General features: G+C 41.3%; 2 protein-coding genes across 3 annotated transcripts in view; both read left to right on the forward strand.

The window, feature by feature from the left end:
• UFD1 (ubiquitin recognition factor in ER associated degradation 1) overlaps positions 1 to 22,455 on the forward strand; it is a 436,293-nt gene that overhangs the window by 71,048 nt on the left and 342,790 nt on the right. The window lies entirely within an intron of this gene.
• Positions 1 to 22,455, forward strand: part of GNB1L (G protein subunit beta 1 like) — a 43,645-nt gene that overhangs the window by 11,420 nt on the left and 9,770 nt on the right. Inside the window, exons 2-5 of the mRNA XM_075109972.1 lie at positions 15,131 to 15,257; positions 15,501 to 15,626; positions 17,603 to 17,765; positions 21,515 to 21,613. Of these exons, the coding sequence (XP_074966073.1) occupies positions 15,142 to 15,257; positions 15,501 to 15,626; positions 17,603 to 17,765; positions 21,515 to 21,613 (504 nt within the window). The 5' untranslated portion in view covers positions 15,131 to 15,141. The remainder of the gene's footprint in view (positions 1 to 15,130; positions 15,258 to 15,500; positions 15,627 to 17,602; positions 17,766 to 21,514; positions 21,614 to 22,455) is intronic.

Genomic DNA, 22,455 nt, shown 5'->3' on the forward strand with positions numbered 1-22,455 from the left:
TCAAGGGGAAAAGGCAACCCATTGCTACTCCAACATTTCTGCATAGTACAAAGTAACCTTAAAATAGGGAAGGATCTGGCTTACTGTAAAATATGCCACTTAAATGCAAGTAGCCGGGAATGGGGAGAAACAGCTGCTAGCACGATGTATTAGAGGGATTTTGACCCAAGTCAGCAAGAGAATTTTCAGGGCTTGTTGCTGTAAAAATGGACCAAAGCTCTCAAGCTTGATGTAGAGTGGCTAGAATTTAAAATTCTTCCCCTAAAGATACGCAGTGGCGTAGGGAAGCAGTGTGCTAGGCTTGGATGGACAGAGAACATTATCAGTTCCTCTGGGATTTTAACCAGTAATTCCAGGAAGTCTAGGTGTTTCAGGAAGTGCTATGAAAATATTATGCTATTTCTTCCGGATGTAGATCCTTGGACGGTACACTTACACTTAGCCTTTTCTCTGTTGGCTTGCCCTGCAGCAGAAATCCTAAACTACTGAGAGCAAAGATAACTTCCTTTGCCAGGTGTATTAGCTGGAATTATATCTGTTGCAGAAAGAAGTAACTCCTTTCTTGAAAGTGACGTGTGATTTTTGAGGCTAGTGAAGATTTATGTTGTCAAGGATGTTGTTTTGCTACTAAGGAAAGCCTCAGGGGGCTCATATCTGAAGTACTATGTTCGGTTCTCTGCTTTTCCACATGGATTCAGTGGAGTTAGAGATGTGCAGAAAATGGCAACTGAAATGATTGGGGGAAATGGAACAACTGTCATATGAGGAGACTGAACAAGCTGGTACTCTTTAGTTGAGAGAAAGACAGTTATTTATCACTGAGATTTACAAAATCATGAAAGTGGTGAAAAAACTGAATGTGGAACCATTGCCCTCCAAATCTTGCAGTGCAAGAACTAGAGGGCACTCAGCGAAGCTAGTAGGAGATCAGGTATAAAACAAATAAAAGAAAATACTCCATCATTTTCTGAAACTTCAAATAGTGAATTTCTTGCCAGAGGAGGTAGTGAAAGCAGCGGTATCAGCAGGTTCAAAGGGGATTAAACTATTTCATAGGCAGCAGGACTACAAATGAACAGTGAAAATATGTGCCTTGTAACATCGTTAATACAACAATTGTGCATGGAGGAGTATGGGGCAGAATGGACTGCAAAAGCAGCCAGGCTTCTGTCTTTTCCCTAAATAGCATCTCTAAATATCATGCTGCTGTTGGAAACAGGATACTAGCCTAGATGGACCAGTTGTCTGACCCTGCAGGGCATTTTTTTCTGCAGTACTAGAACCATACGATGTTTTCCTTCGAAAGGTTCTTACTGTTAGTACGCTGAATTGTCATAATCAGGAAAAAATTGGTAGCAAGTGTGTTAATACTGCATTCTTGATACCTGAAAAATGAATGTATTTTGAAGTCTGATCCATTGATAGCCAAATGCCTGCCTGTTACTGTGCATATTACTAACATGGCATTTATTTGGAAAATGTACAACTTGGAAAATGAATTTTAAGTTTGGTGTTTATTTTTCTTGGCAGTGAGTTTTAATTATCTCTGAAGTGAAAAACCATCCAGGTGCAGTGAAGCTGTATGGTGCCATGAGTACTCTAGCAGGAAGGTATGCAGGACAAGTATGCAGGAAGCTGAATCAGAGTAGTTTCTTTATGCTCCAATACTGCATGCTACTGAGATGCCTTTGGGCTAGTTCCAAGTAGGCCAAGTTGAGAGAATGAGACAGAAGAGGGACTTTGGGCCGGCCACATCCACAGGTCAGGGGCCCAGACCTTGGGCTGTGGTCCCTGTTCCAGGCACTGGGCTTTCGTGGCATCCCTGCAGGTGGGGGCACCCTCCCCGTGCACCCTGGTCAGTGCCTGCCCAACTCCTGCTCACTCAGTCGCACTCTAAATATTAGGCTACTGCTTCTTGTATAGTAGCTAGCTCTTTTATTATTTATATATTTTTTTAAAATTTATTTAGCTATTGTTTGTTATTGACATCTGTAGCATTTAGAGAAGACCTGCAAAGGGGGGGGGGGGGGGGGGAAGAAAAATCAGTAATTCACTTTAATATAGGACACAGAAAAGGTCTTTATTTTTTTTGTAAAGAAAAAAATTGTCTTTTTTATGCTTTATTTTTTGAAACATGAAGCATATTGACAAAACCATTCTCCGTTTTAGTTTGGGGACATGGGATTTGTTCATATAGAGGCTTTTGCACATTTGCGTAGCTCCTCTGCTCTGGGCACACGCTTTTGGTAGATACCGACAGAAGCCATAAACTGTACCAGCGCAGCTCAGGTTGGTTCGTGTGTCTGAGGAAACTGGTAGCGCTGTGCTCTTGATGGGAAATCCAGTGTCAACAAATCTGCACTATTGGTCTCAGATGTGCTGTTGGGAAACGTGTGTGGCTTTTAATCAAAAGAAATTGAGTGTTTGGTTCTTAGGAGTATCTTTTTTTCTCTTGTTTCAGTTAAATAAATGTTAACACAAATGAAGAGCTTAAAACTGTCAGACTAAAGCCACAGACAATTGAGCTTTGGTTCTGTGAGAGTTTTGATGTCATCGTCCTTCTTGTTTTCCAGTGTTCTGGGGAAGTACTTCAGCTATAGAGCAAAAACAAGCAAAAGAAGCCTTTTAAATCTTCTTCACACTTAAATACATTTATGCATATTTTTAGTTACTATTTACTTCTTGCAAATTTATCTCGATCTGAAAAATGTTTCAGATGTATTCCTTTCTTAACAAAGATTTGACCCACATCTTTATAGACACAGTTTCACTATTTTTTCTATCAGCATTTAGTTCAAAGGAGCACTTCTAAGCACGCAGGCAAAAACCCAGTTCTATTGTATAAGAGAGAGATGTGTGTTTTATATCACGGGAGTTTAGAGAACAATGCAAAGGTCAATTGTGTTGCTTGCTCTCCTGTCACATGATGTGGGTGTGTGTATGAATGCATCCCTGGAATTCCACTGTGGGATCTGCATCTTTGAAGCTGATGCTAAAATTACTGCCGAGGCTCTTCCAAAGGCGGATACTGATAGAAGATTCAATGAAATCGAAGGTCGCCAGTCTGGTAGGTGTTGAAAGATACCTGGCTATGATACTATTTCTGATTTAATAATGCGAATGGGAGGCTAGCCCTTTGTAATAATTAGGACTAATTACTGAAGAGGTGTTGACAGACGGGCTAAGAGGAAACAAACTGCCTTTATCCAGTGGCTTAGAGTCAGATTACTAGTCTTGTGTTATCTGTTTCTCAGAAAGTAGAAGCTTCAATCATTCACTAAGTCTTCAAAGGGGAAAGGGATCCTAACAATATACAGGATTTGGGATGAAGCTATGAAATACGTCTTTGACTCAAAATGGCTAAATTAATCTCCTTTCCGTAAATTATCATACTTTTAAAGTTTGAGTTACAGATGGAGAATCTGATTGTAGTACTGAAAAATATGTGAAATCAATATTGATGACTGCCCTGTCATTATTTGTTGTCACTGCTTCTGCTCATGGATTAGCCTAAACTCAGTTCCTTGTTGTTAATTATATTAAGATGAATTCTTTGATTCCCTCTTACGCCATGCTTGCTATCCACCTGAAATGGAGGCAAGAGGAAAGATTTGGTACTCTCGTGTTCGGTGTCTGTTTGATGAAGATGTCATATATGCTCAAAAAGCAGGAAATACATCTGCCAAACTCAATTTTCCATTAGTTACCTTCTTAGGAGACAAGATCATGCGTATTTTAGGAAGAAAACAAATTATAATTGCATTTACTGAGAAATTACTCATTGAAGTAGGATTTCCTTAAAGAGTATTTCTTCTCTCCTTTTGGGTGTAGTGTCCATCCAGCACACGTCTGCATGTGACTGTCCCATATGAATGGAGTTAGCAAAGCCATTCAGGGGTTAATGCTTTCTCACTAGGATGAGCACTCGGTGTGACTTACTTTGGGCAAATGATTTAAAAGTCTAGCAACCCTCCATCTTCTCAAATGACTGCTTTTGAGTGCGTTTCTTCCCACCCTCCACCATACATAGGTCCTGTTTTTCTGAGAAGCACGAGATAAATATGGTTGCATTCAATGGCATTTATAAGAAGAGGTAGCTTTCAATTATTTATTTACTTTTAACAAAAGAGGCCTTTTAATTAGTCTTTAAATATTTATAACAGTTTTATTGTACTGTAAAATCGGTTATACTTTGATCTAGATTTTCTGGGTTGAGATAATAGGGTTGGTAAAAGTTTTCCTAATGAATTTGGTCAGAACATGACATAATCTGATTATCTGATGAAAGATTGACACTTCAGTTCCTGCCAGCATAAAAGTGTGGTACAATAGGGGGCTGTTCAGCACACATTCAAAGGCTGGGAGTTCAAGTTCAGGTACTGTAGAATTGTTCGAAGTTTCAAATTAAAGTGGTGAAACAGTTTTGCATTTTTCGCTACATTTTTGGTCAGGAGTAGTTTATAGTGGATGAGAGGAGTGAAGCTTGAAGTTGCATGTATAAAGTCTGTAACTCTCTTCTGTAACTTTGGGTTTGTTTCTCTGCATTTGCTAAATAGTGGTTAGGGTCGCTCTTTCAAACATGGAGAAACTAATGGATCAGAACATTGCAGGCGTTGGAAACTACTAGAAACTGGGAATTAGGCATCATCAGCATTTGAGCACTGTTAAATGCAGGACCAGTTTTTTATTAACATCCCTCATGTTTTAACAATTTAACTGTTCAACATACAATTACTCTTATCTCAGAGCCTTGGAGATGAGCATATTTAACTAATGCATCCTACGTGCTTATGCAAAATGGATAGAGACTTATGTGATCAAACTGGCATGAAAGAACAATTGTGGGTTTGTACCTAAAGTGTAAGCTTAGACTAAACTGTTAATATTTTTTTTTAAAATTTGATATTTAGGTAATATTTGCTTAGTAAATGTCATTCCTGTTTGTACTGGAATTATAGTGAGCCTTATTAGAACTCTTGGACTAATCTGCTCTCCAATAACTTGGCTTATCCAAATACTTACGCTGTATTGGATGGGCATCTGAATAGACAAATGACACATACAATAAAGCTTGAATTTTGGGGGATGTTTCATAGCGTAAAAATACTTTGTAATCTGTAACTTTGATCTATTTAAAAGTGATATACATAACACTAAGTCTTCCCTTTTTTTAAACACTGAAGGGGTCTTGGAGGAAGTAAATATTTGTACCAAATGGTACGGTCTTTATTGAAACACAGTTGCATCTGACCTTGAGAGTTCACTTAAATAAGGATTTAAAGTTTTAGCCTAATGAATTGATGCAGGTTAAGGTACTGTCCACACTGCTTTGTTTCTTAAAATACTACGTGGCACGCGAGTCTCACTGGCTGTGGGAAGGGACTGGAGTCGGTGTGCAGGGTCCTAACCCCGTTCTCGCGACTGTGCCGCCTTGGGAGGTCACTTACTGCCCCTGCCTCAGTTTCTCCATCGACAAAGAATGACCCATAATAATGCTGGTCTCAGAGATGTGCTGTACTTTACACAGAAGCAGAAACCTTCTAAAGAGAAAATGCTCTATGAAATACTGCTCTAATGAATAAATCCCGCAAAGCCTTCCTCGTCTGAGCAGTCTCACCGACACCATCCAGCAGTTTGGACTGGTGTAGATCAGATCTAGCATTTGGAATTTGAAACACAAGCCAGATACAAATAGGAATTACCTTTGCTTATTTGATATTCTTTCCATGTTCACGTCAACTTGTCCCATTTGCTATTTGCAATTTTAAAGTATATTTTTTAACTGTTATGAAACAAACATTGAGAATATAAATGTGGGAGGTAGGAAACAGGTACAATATTCCAAGATAAATGTATCTTCTGCTCTGGCAATGCTGGTGAGGTACTTAGCCTGTTCAGTTAAGTGAAGAATCTTTTTTCCTCTTTTAATGAATAGGTATTTTGTGAATGTATTTTGTACTTGTCTTTTTAATTCTATGAAATGTAAACTGCATGATTAAAGTAAAAGGAAGTACTTTGGAAAACACTGTCAGAGCTCAACTTGCATTGCTTTTTAATTTAATTGCCTACCTCTGCAAGGCGTCTCGCTCTTGGTAAGGCGTTTGCAATAGGGGGTTATTTCATAAGCAGAAGAAAGCACACAGTCAGGAACACGAGCCGGAGTTTTAAAAGTACATGAAAAGTAGATTGCCGCTTTGTGTCTTCATTAGCGTCACTACTCAGTATCTCCTCCCACCAAATGTGAATTTCAGGGATGTTCATACTCAGAGAAAGTTGAGGACTTCTGCCTGTGACCAAAAGTCATTTTTACTTCAAGTGTGGCCAAAGCAAAATAAAATACAACACTGCTAATTCCATGTGTAATAAAATAGTTCTTTTACCAGAATTTAATCCAAATATTTATAGGGTAAGAAAAGAATTTATATACTTTTGCTTCAATTGAATCTAAGGTAACGACACAAAATTAAAATGCAGTGTCTTGTAAAAAGTACTGAGGTAATGAAATGAATGTAATTTTAAGGTAAGTATGAAAATGGGGTTTGGTCTCTTTCTCCCTTATTGTCAACCGTATCAGGCCAGATCCTGAGCAGAGCTCAATGACAACAGAAACAGCTCCGTTTCTGGCAGCTCTGGACATGGTCCTGTACATCAGGAATCAACTGATAAGTCATTGTGCGATGCATTTTGGAAGTTAAAGTTAATTTCCTATAGGTTATATTTTTATTATGCAATATCATGTTGCATATGCATTTCCTTAATACTAAAAGCTCTTAAGTTATATTTCACGCTTTGAAGAAAAAAGTATAGAAGACAAAATGTCATCTGATTTGTACTGTGTTTCATGTTCCTATGCCCTGTGGGAGGAAAAGAAAAGTAATAGAACAGACAAATAAATAAGCGTGGTGTTGAAACTGGCATGACAGTTTCTGCTCTTGCGCAACGGAACTGCAATCAATTTATTGTCTTCATTGGTCAAATGCCAGAATAACAGTATAATATTATACAAGAGTAGATTAATTAAAGTGTAATTAGAAAGGAATAAATTAAATAATCATAAAAGTTTGTCATGGGAAAAATATGTGTTTAGAATTAATTAGTTTTCAAATAAAGTGATATTTTAATTGCTGAGTTACAGAATCCTTAATTGCAGACATATAATTCTGGCCCAAATAACTTCAATTGCTGTAACAACTTGATATATTTCTTCTCTGTCAGTTCTTTTTAATAGTTTGTTACTAAACAAGATTATTGCAGGAAACGTCTGCTAAAATGTCTGGAAGATGTTTAATTAAGCCCATGCTATCTGAGGACATTATTAGCTCTCAGAACCAAAAGATTTGTAACTGATGCTCACTATGCAGCACCCCTAATTAAGGAGGACGGGCAGACAGAGCCCTGTGGCTCACAGATTGTGCACATGGCTGAACTAGAGGCTACTCAAAACAATCTTTTGATGGTCCTTCGCTTATCAATTTTCTGCTAGATTACAATGATTTATCAAGCGTACACACTTAAATTAATTTTGGGTCTGATGATATGGTATAGAGAGACAGTTGGCTAAATACTTCTTTTCTCTTATATTGTGCATTTTCATATTCTTCTATTTCTAAGGTGATTCAGCATTTGTTGTCTTTTTTTAATTAATTTTGTGGAGCGTGTGTTGCAGAGCTGAACTACTATGGGCTTTTATGCCTGTTTTATTTCTCTAAACAAGGCTGCCTGTGGTTACATCATCGCCCTTTTCCAAGCAGCTAATGGTTTCAGAAAGTGAAGCAGATGGGTGTCTTTTCCCTCATCTGCAAAATGAACCTGTTTATGAAACACTAGAATTTCATCTGTTTCAGCTGTATTTCATGCTGTATTTTGGAGTCCCTTATTAAAAGCTAGTGCAACGATATGTGAGGCAGGGGCTCTCGTGTTTTCAGACCCTGTATTTTTGGCATAAACATATCCATGATATTTGGCTGTCTCCAAAATGTTTACTTCAGTAAGATTTGCAATGCCCAAAATGTTTAACTGTGTTGAAAAAGGTCAGCCAGCTGATAGCTGAAGGCGAATATGTCAGAATGAAAGACTGAAAAAAAATTATCAGTCCGACACAGTGGGAGTATTAGAATGATTAATGTTTATGTTAATTTATGGATTTTACATATTGATTAATAGCTTTTTGTTTCAGTGACCAAAATGTGTAAGTGGCAATGAGATCCATATGCTAACTTCAGTGTCTTTCAAATATTTACAATCATTCTTAGTTTTGTTCCCATGCTGAATATATGTTTTCATACCAAAAATAATTATTGTACAGTGACTTTTTTAAAAATTGCAGATAGAAGTATTTGAAAGTGAACCTCAAGACACAAGCCTGGGTTTCAGTATTCCTGAAGGTTACACACTTGACATTTCCATACATTTTTCTTGCAAACTTCATTACTTAAAATCGTAACATATTGTGGGTTAGCCTCATTCAGTAAGGGGATACCTAGAGACAAAAAAGGTGCTAACACTGTGAGGAGCCATTATCCGGGTGGAAATCATTAAAAATGTGTTGCATCGCGTGATGGTTATTAGTCATTTTCTTTTCTGCTCCCATAAGATTTTTTGGCCTGTCACCAACTGCTGATAAGCAATTTTGTTTGCTATCTGTCCATTGACTATCACAATTGAAATGTGGAAACTTCAATCGTTCATTGCCTAAATGTCAGGAGAGAAGGTAATTTTGGGGACCTTCTGAGAGAGGGTGAATTCCACCTTCCCTTAAAGTCAATGGAAAGGGAGGTTCTCAGCACTTCTCCGAGCAAGGCTTCTGAAGTGTTTTTCTGAGCAGACAGTCACTGTTAGTCATTAGAAATGATTTGGTCACTGTTTCGAATGAAAGCTCTGACAGCATTTAGTGTTCCCAGCCTATTAAAGGAAGGGCTCTTGTCAGCTGTAATGTTGGCTGTGTGGCAACAGGTTTATGATATCGGTTAATAGAGGATCGTATGGCTAGGTCATCTAAATCATCTTTGACATTGACGGGTCTCTAACTAGCAGGTTTTGCAAGCAAGAGAATTCTATCCAGAAACCTATCTGCAGTACCTAGGCCTTGTATTCTGCAGTGCAGGCACAGCACGCTAATGAACGCTCCCAGTCCATCCTGGCGATTTTTTTGGCCTTTTTTTTTTTTAATTACTTTTCTAGGTTTTGAAGTCACATATGACAAATGTACATCACTGTGCTTAATCTCTACTTTGCTAGTCATAGGTAGGTAGTAATACGAAAAGCAACCAACTTCAGAGAAATAATTTTATTATCCTTACTCCTGAAAAGTAAGAGTGCTTTATTAGTACATTTTACTGGTTAAATCAGAAATTTCTACTAATTCAAATTTCTGCTTTAAATCAATCTCTTGATTTAAAGATTTCTGCTGATTTCTAATTTCCACTTGTAATAAATTATTTTTAAAATTCACTTTAAAGAAATCCTGGAAGTATAATACAGTTTATATCTTAATTTAGCACCAAAGGTATCAAAGGGAGCTTTAAGCTGAAAGCAGCGCTGTTACTTGACTGACAAGTGAATTTTCACATATTCTGGGGCTCTGACCTTTGCAGCTATTTGCGTAGCGCTCCCACATCTCTCGATCTGGGCAGGCAGTTGTTATACAAGCGTCTACTGATTTTACTTTTACTAGTGCATGTTTCTGTCCTTGTGTTCAACACACGTATCTTGTGTTTCGGGAGACTGGGGTAGGAATGTGAAAGGCAGGCTGCCTGGCTTCTAATTTTGGATTCTAATTTTTGGCTGATTCATTCTTCCCCAAGTGTTTTGTGCACGTTAGCTTGTTACAGGACACAAAAAGGTGTTTCTTTGTACTGTCAGTTATTTGTCACCTCACGTGCCAAAGGATTTCTTCAGATGACTGTCTCACAGCATCCCCTTATATTGCTGACTTCCCTGTTTCAGTGCATTCTGTCACTTTTTGATTTGTACATACAAAATGAAAAGCCGGGCCTAAAAATTTGTCACAACACGTCTGAAGAATTATTTGTTTACCAAACCATATACCTGCTTTCAGACCTTTTGCAGTCAATAACCTATAAAAATCCCCTTTTGCAGTCAGATGAGGTGAACTTTAACTCATTCAACTTGTGCAGATTTGTCTGGCAGCTCCTTTAATTATATGTGGAAGTGCTATTCATTAAGTGGGGCTTCGTAGCCTTAAACTCTTCTCCACTTCCTAGAAGTGCCAGCTAACCAGGCAGCATTTTGTGTCAACCAGGGATGTCTAAGATGTTTCCGAGTCCCGCTGCGTTCTGGCATAGTTCAGTGAGGTGCATCAGGTGCTGTTGGGACCCTCCTGACCTGCCTTTGCTACTCCAGTAACTCACGTGCCAGCAAGGCGATAGCTGGCTGCACAAGGAAGGGCCAGGGTGTTTGTAGGCAGCCCTGCTCTAAGGGTGTTTCTTGGGTGGAGGGTAGTTCATAGCTTCACTGGTACAACACCCAGTCGACTGCAGTGGGCTGCTGGCTGGAAGCATGGGAACGCTGTGTTTGGAAAGCTCGGGCTGCTGGATTTTAACGCTGGAGACAGTGAATGTAATGCAATAAAGTAAATTGTTCACCTTGCACTATTAATTTGAGGGAGTCTTTTACTTCCACCAACTTCCTCTGCAGTTACAGCTAGCGACCCACTTTGAAAACACCCTCACACACTCGAGCTACGCTGTACAACGTGGCAGTGTCACAAGGCTCTTGAGCAAGTGCAGGTAGGCACAGAAGGGCAGGCTGAAAAAGGGCTTTTGTATGAATGAAAAAGAAACAGCCTGGAAAGGGGGAAGAGCAATTTGTTGCCATCATTCTCAACTCCTTCTTTGCTCTGATTTTTCCTTTGGGAGGGTGGCACCTGGTAGACTAGGAATTTTCAAAAAATAACAGGATTTCATATATCTGTTTGTGCACACACCTGGATGTGTTGAATATTTTGCAGTAGTAATTATGTCTGCACACCTGCTGGTTTCAGTCTCAAATCAGTTTGCCAGACATGCCTAGAGAGATTTATTTCTCCTATACCTGAAAAAGCTCTTTTACCACTGAGTTTTTAGCACTCTAAATAAACCTAAAGGAAAAAAGGAGAGGATTTTTTTTTTTTGTCTTTGCTCAAGCCATTGGTATCTCAAACTGAATCGTGGAGTTTGTAGGGGGAGGAGGGTGTTTGGATGATATTTTAATAGCAATTTGTTTTTGCTTCAATGTGTGATAGAAATACAAGTGACAGGAGTGGGAACAGGAGAGTTGCTGAATTCTGCTGGAATTTTTCCTGTGGGAATCTGTTGATGTTTTTAATTCTCTGAGAGATTTTTCTAAGGTAATCCTTTTGACATTTACATATTTTAAATGACTCTCATTAAATAAAAGCTTAACTTTTTCATATCAAATGCTGAAGTGATGATACTGGCATACCACGGCATAGAAATTCAAATGGTTTGAAGATTATTCTAATTGCAACCTAAACAACGGAAGTTCCGTGAGGGATATTAATAGTGGATTGTTCTTTAAAATAAGGTAGTTTTGAAGGAAATTGTTCTGGCATTTAATAGAAGCACTTTTTTTTAGACAAAACCCTTTTTAGTACCTAATGTGTGGTGCGCGTAGCCGTTTGCTAATTGAAACACTAATCTGGGCAGCTGGGGTTTCCACTCCTCATTCAACGGAGCAAATACAATCTGTGCAGGAGCCCAAGGGTTTGCAGTGCACCTTGTGAAAATGCTTTCAGTTGTCTGTGTCGTATCGAGTGTAGCTCAGCCCCTGAAGGAGGATGCTGTTACCAGCACAGGCAAGGCTGGAACAAATAAAAAGCGGAATATCTTTTAAAAAACAAGAGTGTGATGATGAGGAGTTGCATCTCTTACAGGTGATATACCCTCTTGCAAACGAACAATGCCATAAGCAAAGTGATACATATCTTTTAACGTCCTTTCACAGGAGGCAGGAGTCGTAGCATGAGGATATTGCCCAGACAAACATACTGTCTAGCCCTGAGATGCTTTTAAATGAACTTTTTTCTGAAGGTTGCGCTTTGCTTGTTCAAGCCCTTGAGCCAGATTTTGCTCTTAGACCAGGCTAAATACTAAGCAAATTCATTTAATTAAATTTGCTGCAGATATCCCCAGTTAACAAGAATAGATTGGTCTCCCTGGGGCTAGATGGAGTTAACACGAAAATAAATGTTGTGCTAATTAGAGAACTCATTTTCAGACACCTCAGGTGAAAAGTCCTAGAGATTTAGGATTGAAAATTTATTTGAAAATGAGTCTTAGGCTTCTAAATCACTTAGGCACTTTTGAAAAACTTACCCAGGGGCTTTAACCATTGCAGAGTCATCACATTTAGCGTGTTTGTAGCTGTCTGCTTAGCAAAGCATGGTACAACCATTATCTATTAGTGTACCACGATGTATTTATTTCATTATCCCTGTAAATCAAGTAGGGATATTGAGCTGCTGAGCTGCCTGGTGAGTAGAAGACAGGCTAAATGTCATTTTTTTGAGGATGCTTATGTGTCACCAGGAACAGATGGATGCTTGCTTGGAGTTTTCAAGGCACCAGTGCACCAAATTTCCATCTATTTGCAACCTTGTGGGACTTCCTGTTGATTTAGGTACCTAAGAACTTTTAATTAAATCTTGGTCTTAAGTGACTTGTCCAAGCTCGTGGATGAAGAGAACAGCACAGATGTGATTTTATAGTTCAGCACTTGCTGGAAATAAAATGAGAGGCTTAATACTGTCACGCTGCCATTCATCTGTTGAGTCGCGATAGGAAGTAATAAGGAGTCATCTCATATGCCCAGTAAAAAATGACATCGGTTTAATCTTAAGCCGAATTTCCAGATTCACGTATCTGATTAGCAAAAAAGCAAGCAAAGAACCAGGCTCCAAGGAGCAAAAAGTCACTTTGTTTGCTTACAGCTTGAAAGTATGCTTTCAGTTGTTGGGCTTTTTTTTTTCCTGTAGCCAGTCAGGACTTTTCTGAAATATTGTCCTTGTAAAGACATGCATTAGTAGCGTCTGTTTCATGCCAGGTAAAACCCTTCCCACAGCCACGCACACACTTGCTGTCTGTCAGCAAAAACTCCTGTGTCAGTAATTAGAAAAATGCTATTAAAAACCTGCCTTGTAATCCCAGATAGCCTCTGGGTTGGCTCGGTTCTATTTTGTCTCCCTTGCTCAGTGCAGTAACCCAGGATCATTCCACTGCGAAGTGGGACCCCGTGCCCCTGGCGAGCCGCCTAGCTAGGATTTTATTTACATGGTTCTACAAAGTGTCATTTTGACAAAACCCTTGGTCTAGCAGGTTTATAACACAGGTGAAGCATGCTGCAGACGGGCACTTGGGAGCTGGATCTCACCATGGGGGCGAACCTGAACATCCTGTAATCATCTGAAAACTTACTCCAGCCTGTCATGAGTCTGGATCATCAGACAACATCATAAAACAGATGAGTCAGGGCACTAAAACATGGAGGGTATCCGCTGAGCTCATTATTTTCATACCTAATTACACAGTGCTATTGAGGGAGAACTGCACATTATGCTGAAGAATCCTGTTTCATCGCTAGTCCTAAAAGATATTTGTGTTTAATTAGGACCTATAGATACCTGGTGATTACTGATCTCTGAACTCAAGGCAGACCTGCAAATGACATGCAATAGCATGTGCATCCATTAAACACAATTCAAAAGCTGATACTGAGGTGAGATGACAATTAAAAGTTGAGCTGTTTTAATTTACCATGAGCTCATAGCTGTCGCGCTCTGTTCTAATTCTCTGCAATTCCTCTGCTGCGAACCAGCAGGCAGAGAAGCACCTGTTGATCTTCCCTTACTGAATTTAGAAAACTTCTTGTTTAATCCGGTCTAATATACACATGAAGGGGAAGGAGTGGTGAGAGTTGGCATCTGTAGTGGCAAAAGCTGTCCTTTATGAGGTCAGGTCAAATAGGAAGAATTGGAAACACAAGCGTGGCTAGCAATGCCACAGATACAGCAGTAAAAACTTCCCATGGCGAAAGTGTCCCTTGTGACGTGTGTTACAAGGCATTTTCCAATGAACTGTGGTTGTACTTACAGTCAAAGAAGCTGCTGCTTTTTCGTCCCTGCACAGGTCAGGAGGGTCATTTGCAGCAAGTCAGAACACAGAAAAGTCATCCTTGTCCTTTGGTGCTTGTGCACAACCGCCTGCACAGGTGTTCACGTGGAAGAAAATGCTCGGTGAAGGCACCAGATCAGTAAGAACATGCCTGACCATCACCCAGACTTCCCCTGCAAGTTCGTAACGCATCGTCCTCCAGCTTTCCTGTGTCTGACAGGGCAACGTGCTTCCCCACAAACTCACCCTGTCCTTTGCTGGCTCGGACCACGTCTGAACCAACGACATAAAGCTGAAGGCACCCGTCTCCCTTTATCGATTCTTTGGGGCATACAACCCCCCCAGCATAAAACACTTAACACAGCAGTCACTGAGTTAGTGTGAAATACCACAGTTCTTTTTTCAAGTAACCATGCTTGGAACCAAAAATACAAACACTTGGGGAGTAATGGGCTTCTTGTGTAAAAACGATCATAACTCTAATCTCATCTGAAATTCGCCCCAGTTGATATGTTCACTGCAGTGCTTTTTTGTAAACAGGTGTGAGTGGAAAGCACAGAAATAGTGTTTTCATGGGGAGGAAGGGGAAAGACTTGCCAAGGGGCTGAGCGGAATGATAAGCTGCTTGCCCGCTGAAATGATGGGTATCCAGTTTCTTGCATTTCGTAGCTCTTCCTTTCTACAGCAGCAAGAACAGCGGAGCAGTTTTGTATTTACAAGCGCGCAAGAGGTGCGTACACATGGTCAGCTCAGCACCTACCTTGCTTAAAAAGGAATGCAGGAAAAAGCAGATCTGGCACCTGCTAGATCTGTCAGTCGATGTTACGAGGAACTACTTTACACTGAGCTGTGTGGCAAATAGAAATAACACCCAAGAGTGATAATTCAAAGAGGAAAGTGACTGGGAAGAGCACATGTCCTGCTCAGAGTCTATTTAAAGTTCTAATTTCACCTTGGGCTGCTTTGCCCTCTGTGATACCTGTGTCTTCTCACTCCCCCAGGTCATTGCTCGATGGCTTTGCCGCCTCCAGACCCACAGTTCGTTCTCAGAGGTACTGGTGCTGCAGTCCATGCACTGCATTTTTCCTGTGGCGGCCAAGAGCCTGACATCCCCGTTCTTTTCTCTGGGTAAGTAAACCAGGGTTTCTGCCCAAGTTGAGCATCATATGGATGTTTCCTTTTAAAACAAAGTGTATTATTTAGATAAATTGTGTCTGGGGAAAACAACAAAATACAAGATTGGTGAGTGATGGGCGTGCTGTCTTCATATGTACAGCTTCAGTTCTGACAAAAAAAAAAAACAAAAGTGTCAGACTGTCTTATCAGACTGTTCGCAGTGATCACACCCAAAGCCTCTGTTCTTACTGCCAGGTCGGAGAATGGGTATGTCCACGTCTGGAACCTGAAAACACACAGAGTGGACACAGTGCTGGATGGCCACGGAAGGAAATCCATCTGCTGCGTGGAGACCATGGGCGGTAAAACCAGGCTCCTCAGGTTAGCAAAGCAGGCAAAAACCAGGGAAACAGATCTTGTTTCTGTGATGTACAAAAAAGGGAATCTCTTATTTCTGGAGTCACTGAAAGTCTCTCCAACACATACAGAAATGAACAGAAGTACAAAAATACAGAAAAACTGTAGAACAAAAGGTGGAAAAAAATTATATGATTAATTTCTTTGTGACATATATGTGATGACATCACAACTTGAGATCCATAGTGTCTTTATTACTGCATTGAGATCAGGTGAGGTCTTTGGGTAAAGGAAATACACTGGGATTTGAAGTTGACACATGCTTCACAACCGGTTCTCAGAGGAGATCAAAATTGATACAAAGAGTTTATAAATAGAGGTAAGGGAGAAAAGGTAGGGAAGGAAGAGATGAATCAGAGGTGGAGAATGGAAGACTGACATGAGCAAGAAGGCTGAGCTGCACGCCTTTGCTTTGTTGCAAAATATCTTCTGTTCTTGCTTAGCAAGGGAAGGTCGGGAAGATTTGTGTACTTTGGATTAGACAGGTGATCCAGAGTAGATGCCAAAGTGTCTGTATGACTAGGAGGTGTTCTGACATGTTTATCTAGAGAAGACATCTCTTATATTATACAGTGGAACTCATTAGCATTTATATTTGTTATCTGCTTAAGTACAATTATCAACACTCTCCCCCATAAAATCATATTGAATGAGCATTGTTTGTATAATTATAGAGTTTTTCCATACCTCTATTTTTGCTGCATATTTATAACAGTTCACATGGCCGTGCAATTTTAGGACAGCAGTTACCTGTATTTTTTGCTTCTCTGTTCTAAAGCTCAATCACAGCAATTTCTCGCAGTGCCACGTTGTTTGTATGTCAGTGCTCTAAATGTTTTGATGGTTTGTCACTCAGCTGAACAGCAGATGGAGGTTTCTGTACTGGTGTTGAAGAAGTCCCAACAGTCTGTAGATTTGCATCTACCTCTGGTTTGGTTTCATAATGCCATCAGGTGACACTGCTAAATTAAAATAAGAAATGGATAAGGGATGGTTGATGTCTCCTTGTCCCAGGAGATAACATGAAGACACACATCCTGTGCTGCTCATTTGTGGACTGGAAGCTGCTCCACAGTGGTGCTTTGTCCCAGAGCCAGTGGGGTCACGAAACTAGGTAGCAATTGATGCTGCGCCCTTTGTCGGGCCGCCTTGGTCGTACTGTCTGGGACCAACACACAGACTTCCCTGCAGGACGGAGAGGCGTGCAGAGGTGCCTGCGTGAGCTGCACTAGTGCTTCGGCGACACAGCTGCTGGTTCTCTGGTTCTGGATGTTTTAAGCACAGTGTTTCATTGTCCAATTCCTGCCACCCCCTGCGCTGCCCGTCCCTCTCCTGTTGTGTCGTAACAGGCTTTGTGCCCTCCCTGTGGCTGTGGGAAGTTGACCACTGAGTAACTGTAGCTTGTTATTTATCATCAATCTTTGTTGTCTTGCTATTTGTCTTTCAGCTGTCAACACGCCTGACATTTCTAGTTCATTGCTAGGGTGAGAGAGTATTAAATGTGTTACTCTCTGGATAACTTTGTTTCCTTTTAAATTAGATCTAAACAACGGTAAAATATAAGGATTTTTTTATTACGAAAGTGTTCAAATACTCTTGAGACTTCACAAATACATATGCACATGTAAGTGGCATCACCACATTTGATCACACCTAACTGTGGCTGCTGTGTGTCTGACTGACGCTCAGGTCCTCCCTCCCGCCAGTGACTCCCGGACCCACTGCCCAGCTGTGCAGTTAGCAGGAGGGTGGTGGTCTGGGCAATGCCGAGCTCCCGCACGTTCCATGAAAGACCCAATTAATGCCCCCAGAAGCTGGTCTGAGCTTATTGCTTTACTGCATGCTAAAGACCCAACTTTGAGTTGAGACCCCCCGGAACCTGCAGGAGGCCAGGCTTCCTCAGACCTGCTGCTCAGGGGTGACTCGTTTTGCTGTCACAGTCAGGGCCGCGACCAGAGGATCTGCTTGTGGGATCTGGCAGAGGGACGGACTTCAGTGACGGACTGTGTCTTCACGGAGAATGTGGGATTCTGCAGGTGCTCTCTGCTGGAGGTGGCAGCAGGACGCTGGCTAATGGCCATGGCAGCCAAAGCCCTGGAGGAGGTAGGAAGTGGCTTTTTCTGGTGCTTGGGAGATGGCTTTTGGTTTTGAAATGAGATAGTTCAGAAGGGGGAACATCACTGCTCTCAAATTCTCTGCTCAGGAGAGGGCAGCGGGAGGAACCTTTGGGGGCTCTAATCACTACTTTTACCTGCCAGAAAGACGGCTGAATTCTATAACTCATGCTCTAATAACAAGGATACCACCCCAAGATTTGTCTGACGTTTAAGTGTTTGCAGCTGCTGCTGGTCTTTCATGTGCGGGAGTTTTGAAAACTCCTCTGGTGCTGCTGAATACTGTTAAAGGGGAACGAGAGTCCTTCTGGGGAACTAATGGTCAGAAAGTCTGTCATCGGACGGAGGTACTCATCTTCCGTCTGAAGCTGAAAGTCGCGTTTGGTGAGAGAGGGGAGGTGCAGGTGATTTGTAATGCGATATGTGGTCTTTCACCCCGGGCTAATTCCTTAACTGGTACTTTGGCTGGAAATAGCTGAATTGCTGTTAGCGGCCAGGGGTTTGCTCAGCGTGAGATAATTGTAGGGTCCGTTTCAGATCCTACTGGGTAAGGCCACGTCGAATGTCCATTATCCCAGCAGTCACTGACTGACAGCTGTGTTGGCAGGTTCCACTTCTGCTTTGTAGAAATCGTATCTTTGTTTTCTTTGAAGGACTGTTTGAGGACCTCACGCAACAATAAATTATGTCAAATACTTGACATCAAAATACCAAAAATATGAAAGAAGGTAGTGGCATAAATATGATAAGAAATGTTGTAGTCAGCTGCAAGTTGTTCACAAGCATAAGAGGTCACAGGCTTTTCTGGACTGTAGGATGCATCTCATGAAGCTGAAAGCTGGGTACTTTAGATGTGAAGTAGTGAGTGGGAATGGTGCCTGTACTGCAAGAAAACGTGAACTTTGTATTATTCAGAAGTTAAGCACATATTTAAGTACTGTTGGCTCACAACCAGAATGTTCAGCCTTTCACAGAACAGAGGAACCCTGTAGACATGCCACTGTACCAGGAACTACAACCACTCCGAGTCGCCTACATTGTTCTGATCAAAGAACTCCCTCCATTTTAAGCAGCGCGCAATAATATTTCAGTTAAACAAAACTGGTGAGTGCATTCTTGTGTCAGCCTGAGTAGAGTGTTCGTGTCGGGCAAAGAGCACACGCGCATTCTGGTGATGAAGAATTAAATAATTATTCGATCCAAAGAGAAGGCATTTACCCCAATGGCTCTTATGGCCTCTCTCTGTTTTATTTTAATTTGTTTGCCTGAGCCCTGGAAACTGATGATTTGCTGTCTCCTGAGGTAAAAGAGTTCCACTTGTGTGTGAACCTTTACACTAGAACTGCGTCAGGCTTCAATAAATTCACATAAGCTCCCAAAATGTATAGCGCTTCCAAATAGGCAGCACTGTGTGAGACACAGTGCATTTGCAGCTTATGATTAAAATTAAGACTTAATAAGTGTTTATGCTTGGCTGGTGCCCAAAAAACGAGTAATTTTGTCTTAAAGCAGGTTCAGTCCATAAATAATGAGATCTGAACAGGCATTTATTTGTTCATGATTGCATTTAAATCACCAATTATGAGTTACACGCACTTTTCTTGCCAATTTGCCAGAAACACGTTAAAAGCTTTATTAATGTGAAAAAGAAAAAGGGTGTGTTTCCTTGTGGCCAGTTTTAGCCACCCAGGAACACTATTAACCTCAGGCAAAGGCAAATCTTTCTCCTATTAAGCAAAACCAATATAAACACAGAACTTCAAGTTTTAGGTTACAGTTGTCAAAATATGTGAAATAGTATTTATTTCTAAGGCTCAGTTGCCTCTAATGCAGGCAGGCTCTGGAACTGTCAGTCTGGCAGAGGCAGCTCACGCCTGCCTGCCTTCTGCAAAAAGCTTTTCTCACCTCTCTGTTTTCCTTTGTCCTTTGCAAGCCCAACTGTAGCCCTTGTGCCAGGTGTCCGTTCTTAATCAAGGTAAAGCAAAGGAGTTTGTCTCAGTTTTTTTCTCTCTTAACCTGCAGAAGCGCCTTTATCACAGCGCACTTATCCTTCCCTGTTGCGTACAAGTCGCAGTTTCAGTCCTGTCTAGGAGGCAATGCCCTTTGGGCGAGCCACTGATGAAAGACACAAGAAGAGAACAGGTCGTTTTCATATTTATAGCTGATTTCCTGCAATAGCTGACGTGGTCATTACGCTCATAGCAAGAGAGTTGCCAAGAGAAAAGCATCTTCAGTTGAGAGTGCAGCTCCAAAGAACCACAATGCCCAGGTGATCAGACTTTGGTCCGTTCATAGGTTCGTTCCACCTATTGGATGGCTCTTTGCTGAAGTCTCCGTTCCTCAAATCCGGAGAACGGTGTCCTGCCCCATTGCTAAGTGGCTTTAGCAAGCGTTCTGTATATTGTTTAGTACGTTGTTGACTTGCAGCCCTTAGAGCGCAGCTGGCTTTTGGCAGGGGAGCTGACAGCCTCTAGAAATAGGAAGATGTTCTGGCAAGCTTTGAACTAAAGGTATGGGATTGGAAAGCCGTCGCAGCTGCCGTGGCCTTGATGGATGGCTCCCGGAGGAGCCATATTTGTGTAATACCTCATCTCAGATGCTTAAGGAAATTCACATGACTGGGGCTGTCCAGCAGCACTGCTGGGCTTTTGCACATTCTGAAATAGCCTGGAATGGCTGGTCGTGCTGGATTTATCAAACGTTGAAGTCCTTCATTTTTACGAGGTAATGCAGGCCATTGTTTATTTAATTAAAATAAAAGATCACCTTAGTGATTAAGTATGCATTTGAGAAACAGCCGTGTTCCCGGCAGCAAGTTTTTGATCCCTAAGAACTTTGATTTCTCCATAGTTCCAGGCTCGAGAATCAGCCCAGAGCGAGGCACTGTGTCAGTCAAGAGACTCAAAACCTTCCACTGCCAGACTGCAAAGGCAGACTCCCCTGATCTTGCCTGCCATCATCCTGAGGGGAAAATGAGCTACTTCCTTGGCAGAGGAAAGACTTGCCCCATGCTAAAAAAAAAAAAATAAATCAGATCCATAATCATTACCATCCGTGCAAGCAGCGGTGGAAGCTGCTGTGGAGACAGAGAGCAGGTGTTTAATGCAATATTGTCTGACCCTGCTTTGACGAGGGTCAGGCAATATTGTGTTATAAATACCTGCGTGCCATCGCCGCTCCAGCCTCCGTTAGCAGGTAGGTCTGGGTTTACGTTTTGTTGGTGCAGTCACCCAGTAAATAAAATACCCACCTTGGATATACAGATATAGGCTGTATTTCCACGCAAGCTCTGTGTTACCCTGACAGAGCAGAGACGACAACACAAATGTGCACAAGTGAATATAACAAAAAAATAATAGCAACAGAGAGGTGAAAAAGGGCAAGGGAGAGGAAGCAGGGAAGTGTTTTCAGATGAAGCAGTCTGCAGTATTATCTAGTGTGTGCACAGGATCATCAGCTGTATGGGAGGAAGACTATAATACAGATTAAGCAGAAGAGCGGAGGAAGAGGATGTGTTCGTTCTAGCAGCTTTGTCTGGTCTTTCCTAAAACAATGCATGCATTTAGATAGCTGTAGATTCCCCTACAGCTCCAACTTAACGTGCATTCCTCAGTTTCCTCCAGACAGTTTTTACTGGAAGAGCTTATACTAGCCTTAATCACCTTAAAAGACTTGTGTTTTTAACAGCAGAATTTCGACCTGGAGCCTGACCAAATACTCTTGTTTTCCTGATGTCAGGTTCAGGTTTTGGAGCTGCCATCCAAGACGTCAGTCTGTACCTTGAAGCCAGCGGTGGGTGCCAAGCTGGGCATGCCCATGTGTCTGAAGTTATGGCAGGTAAGGCAAGAGCGCCTGCTAATTGTGAAATGTTTTCCCTGTGATTCATTTTATATGAAGCACATGAATCTTTCTTCACTTGGATTTTGATTTATTATCAAACCAATCAAGTAATTATACTATTAAAGGGGGGAAAGATTTGTGAACATCCTTAATGTAACTTTCAGAGCTTTCCAAGCTTTAATGGAAGATTTGCAAATGCTCAGGGAAAGCTTTGTATCCTTAGGATAGGTACGGGTTTTCCATCAATCTAGAGGAAAAGGAGTGACTAACCAAAGCCAGTTGTTTGATATGGTTTCTCGCTGCATTAGGAATGATGAGAAATGATTGGGTTACTTAAAAACAGTGATTTTAATGGCAGGTTACCTTTGTTGCAGTGCCCTCAGGACAAGGAAACACTCTATGAACATTTCTATTCCAGGCATACAATAGGAACAGAATATTTTGGGTTGTGTTGACTTTGGACAAAAAGGTAAATAAAAGCAGCTAATGCAAACCCCCACGCTGGCAGAGCATTCAGCCAGTAGTGCTCATGGGTTGCCACCAGCGAGAGACAAGGAATACAGGACGGGGGCAGCAGAGGGAGAAGGGCATTAGGTCGTTGGCTCTTAATCTGCACAGAATCAGTGGCAAAGCTGATTCCCGGTTTAACTCCCCGACCACATACGGTGACAGGTCTGCAGTGCCAGCCGGGCTTGTGTCACACATGCTGCTCCTGCAGGTTCATCTGAACATCTGTCTTGGTTTCAGCTGAAAAATTATGAAGGAGCTGTGAAGGTGAGGCCTCAGTGCCTTCACTCAAGGTCCTGAACGACTGAAGTCCAGAAGAATTAAGTTGCTGA

Source organism: Phalacrocorax aristotelis, chromosome 15 (assembly GCF_949628215.1).
Source record: "Phalacrocorax aristotelis chromosome 15, bGulAri2.1, whole genome shotgun sequence".
NCBI lineage: Eukaryota > Metazoa > Chordata > Aves > Suliformes > Phalacrocoracidae > Phalacrocorax > Phalacrocorax aristotelis.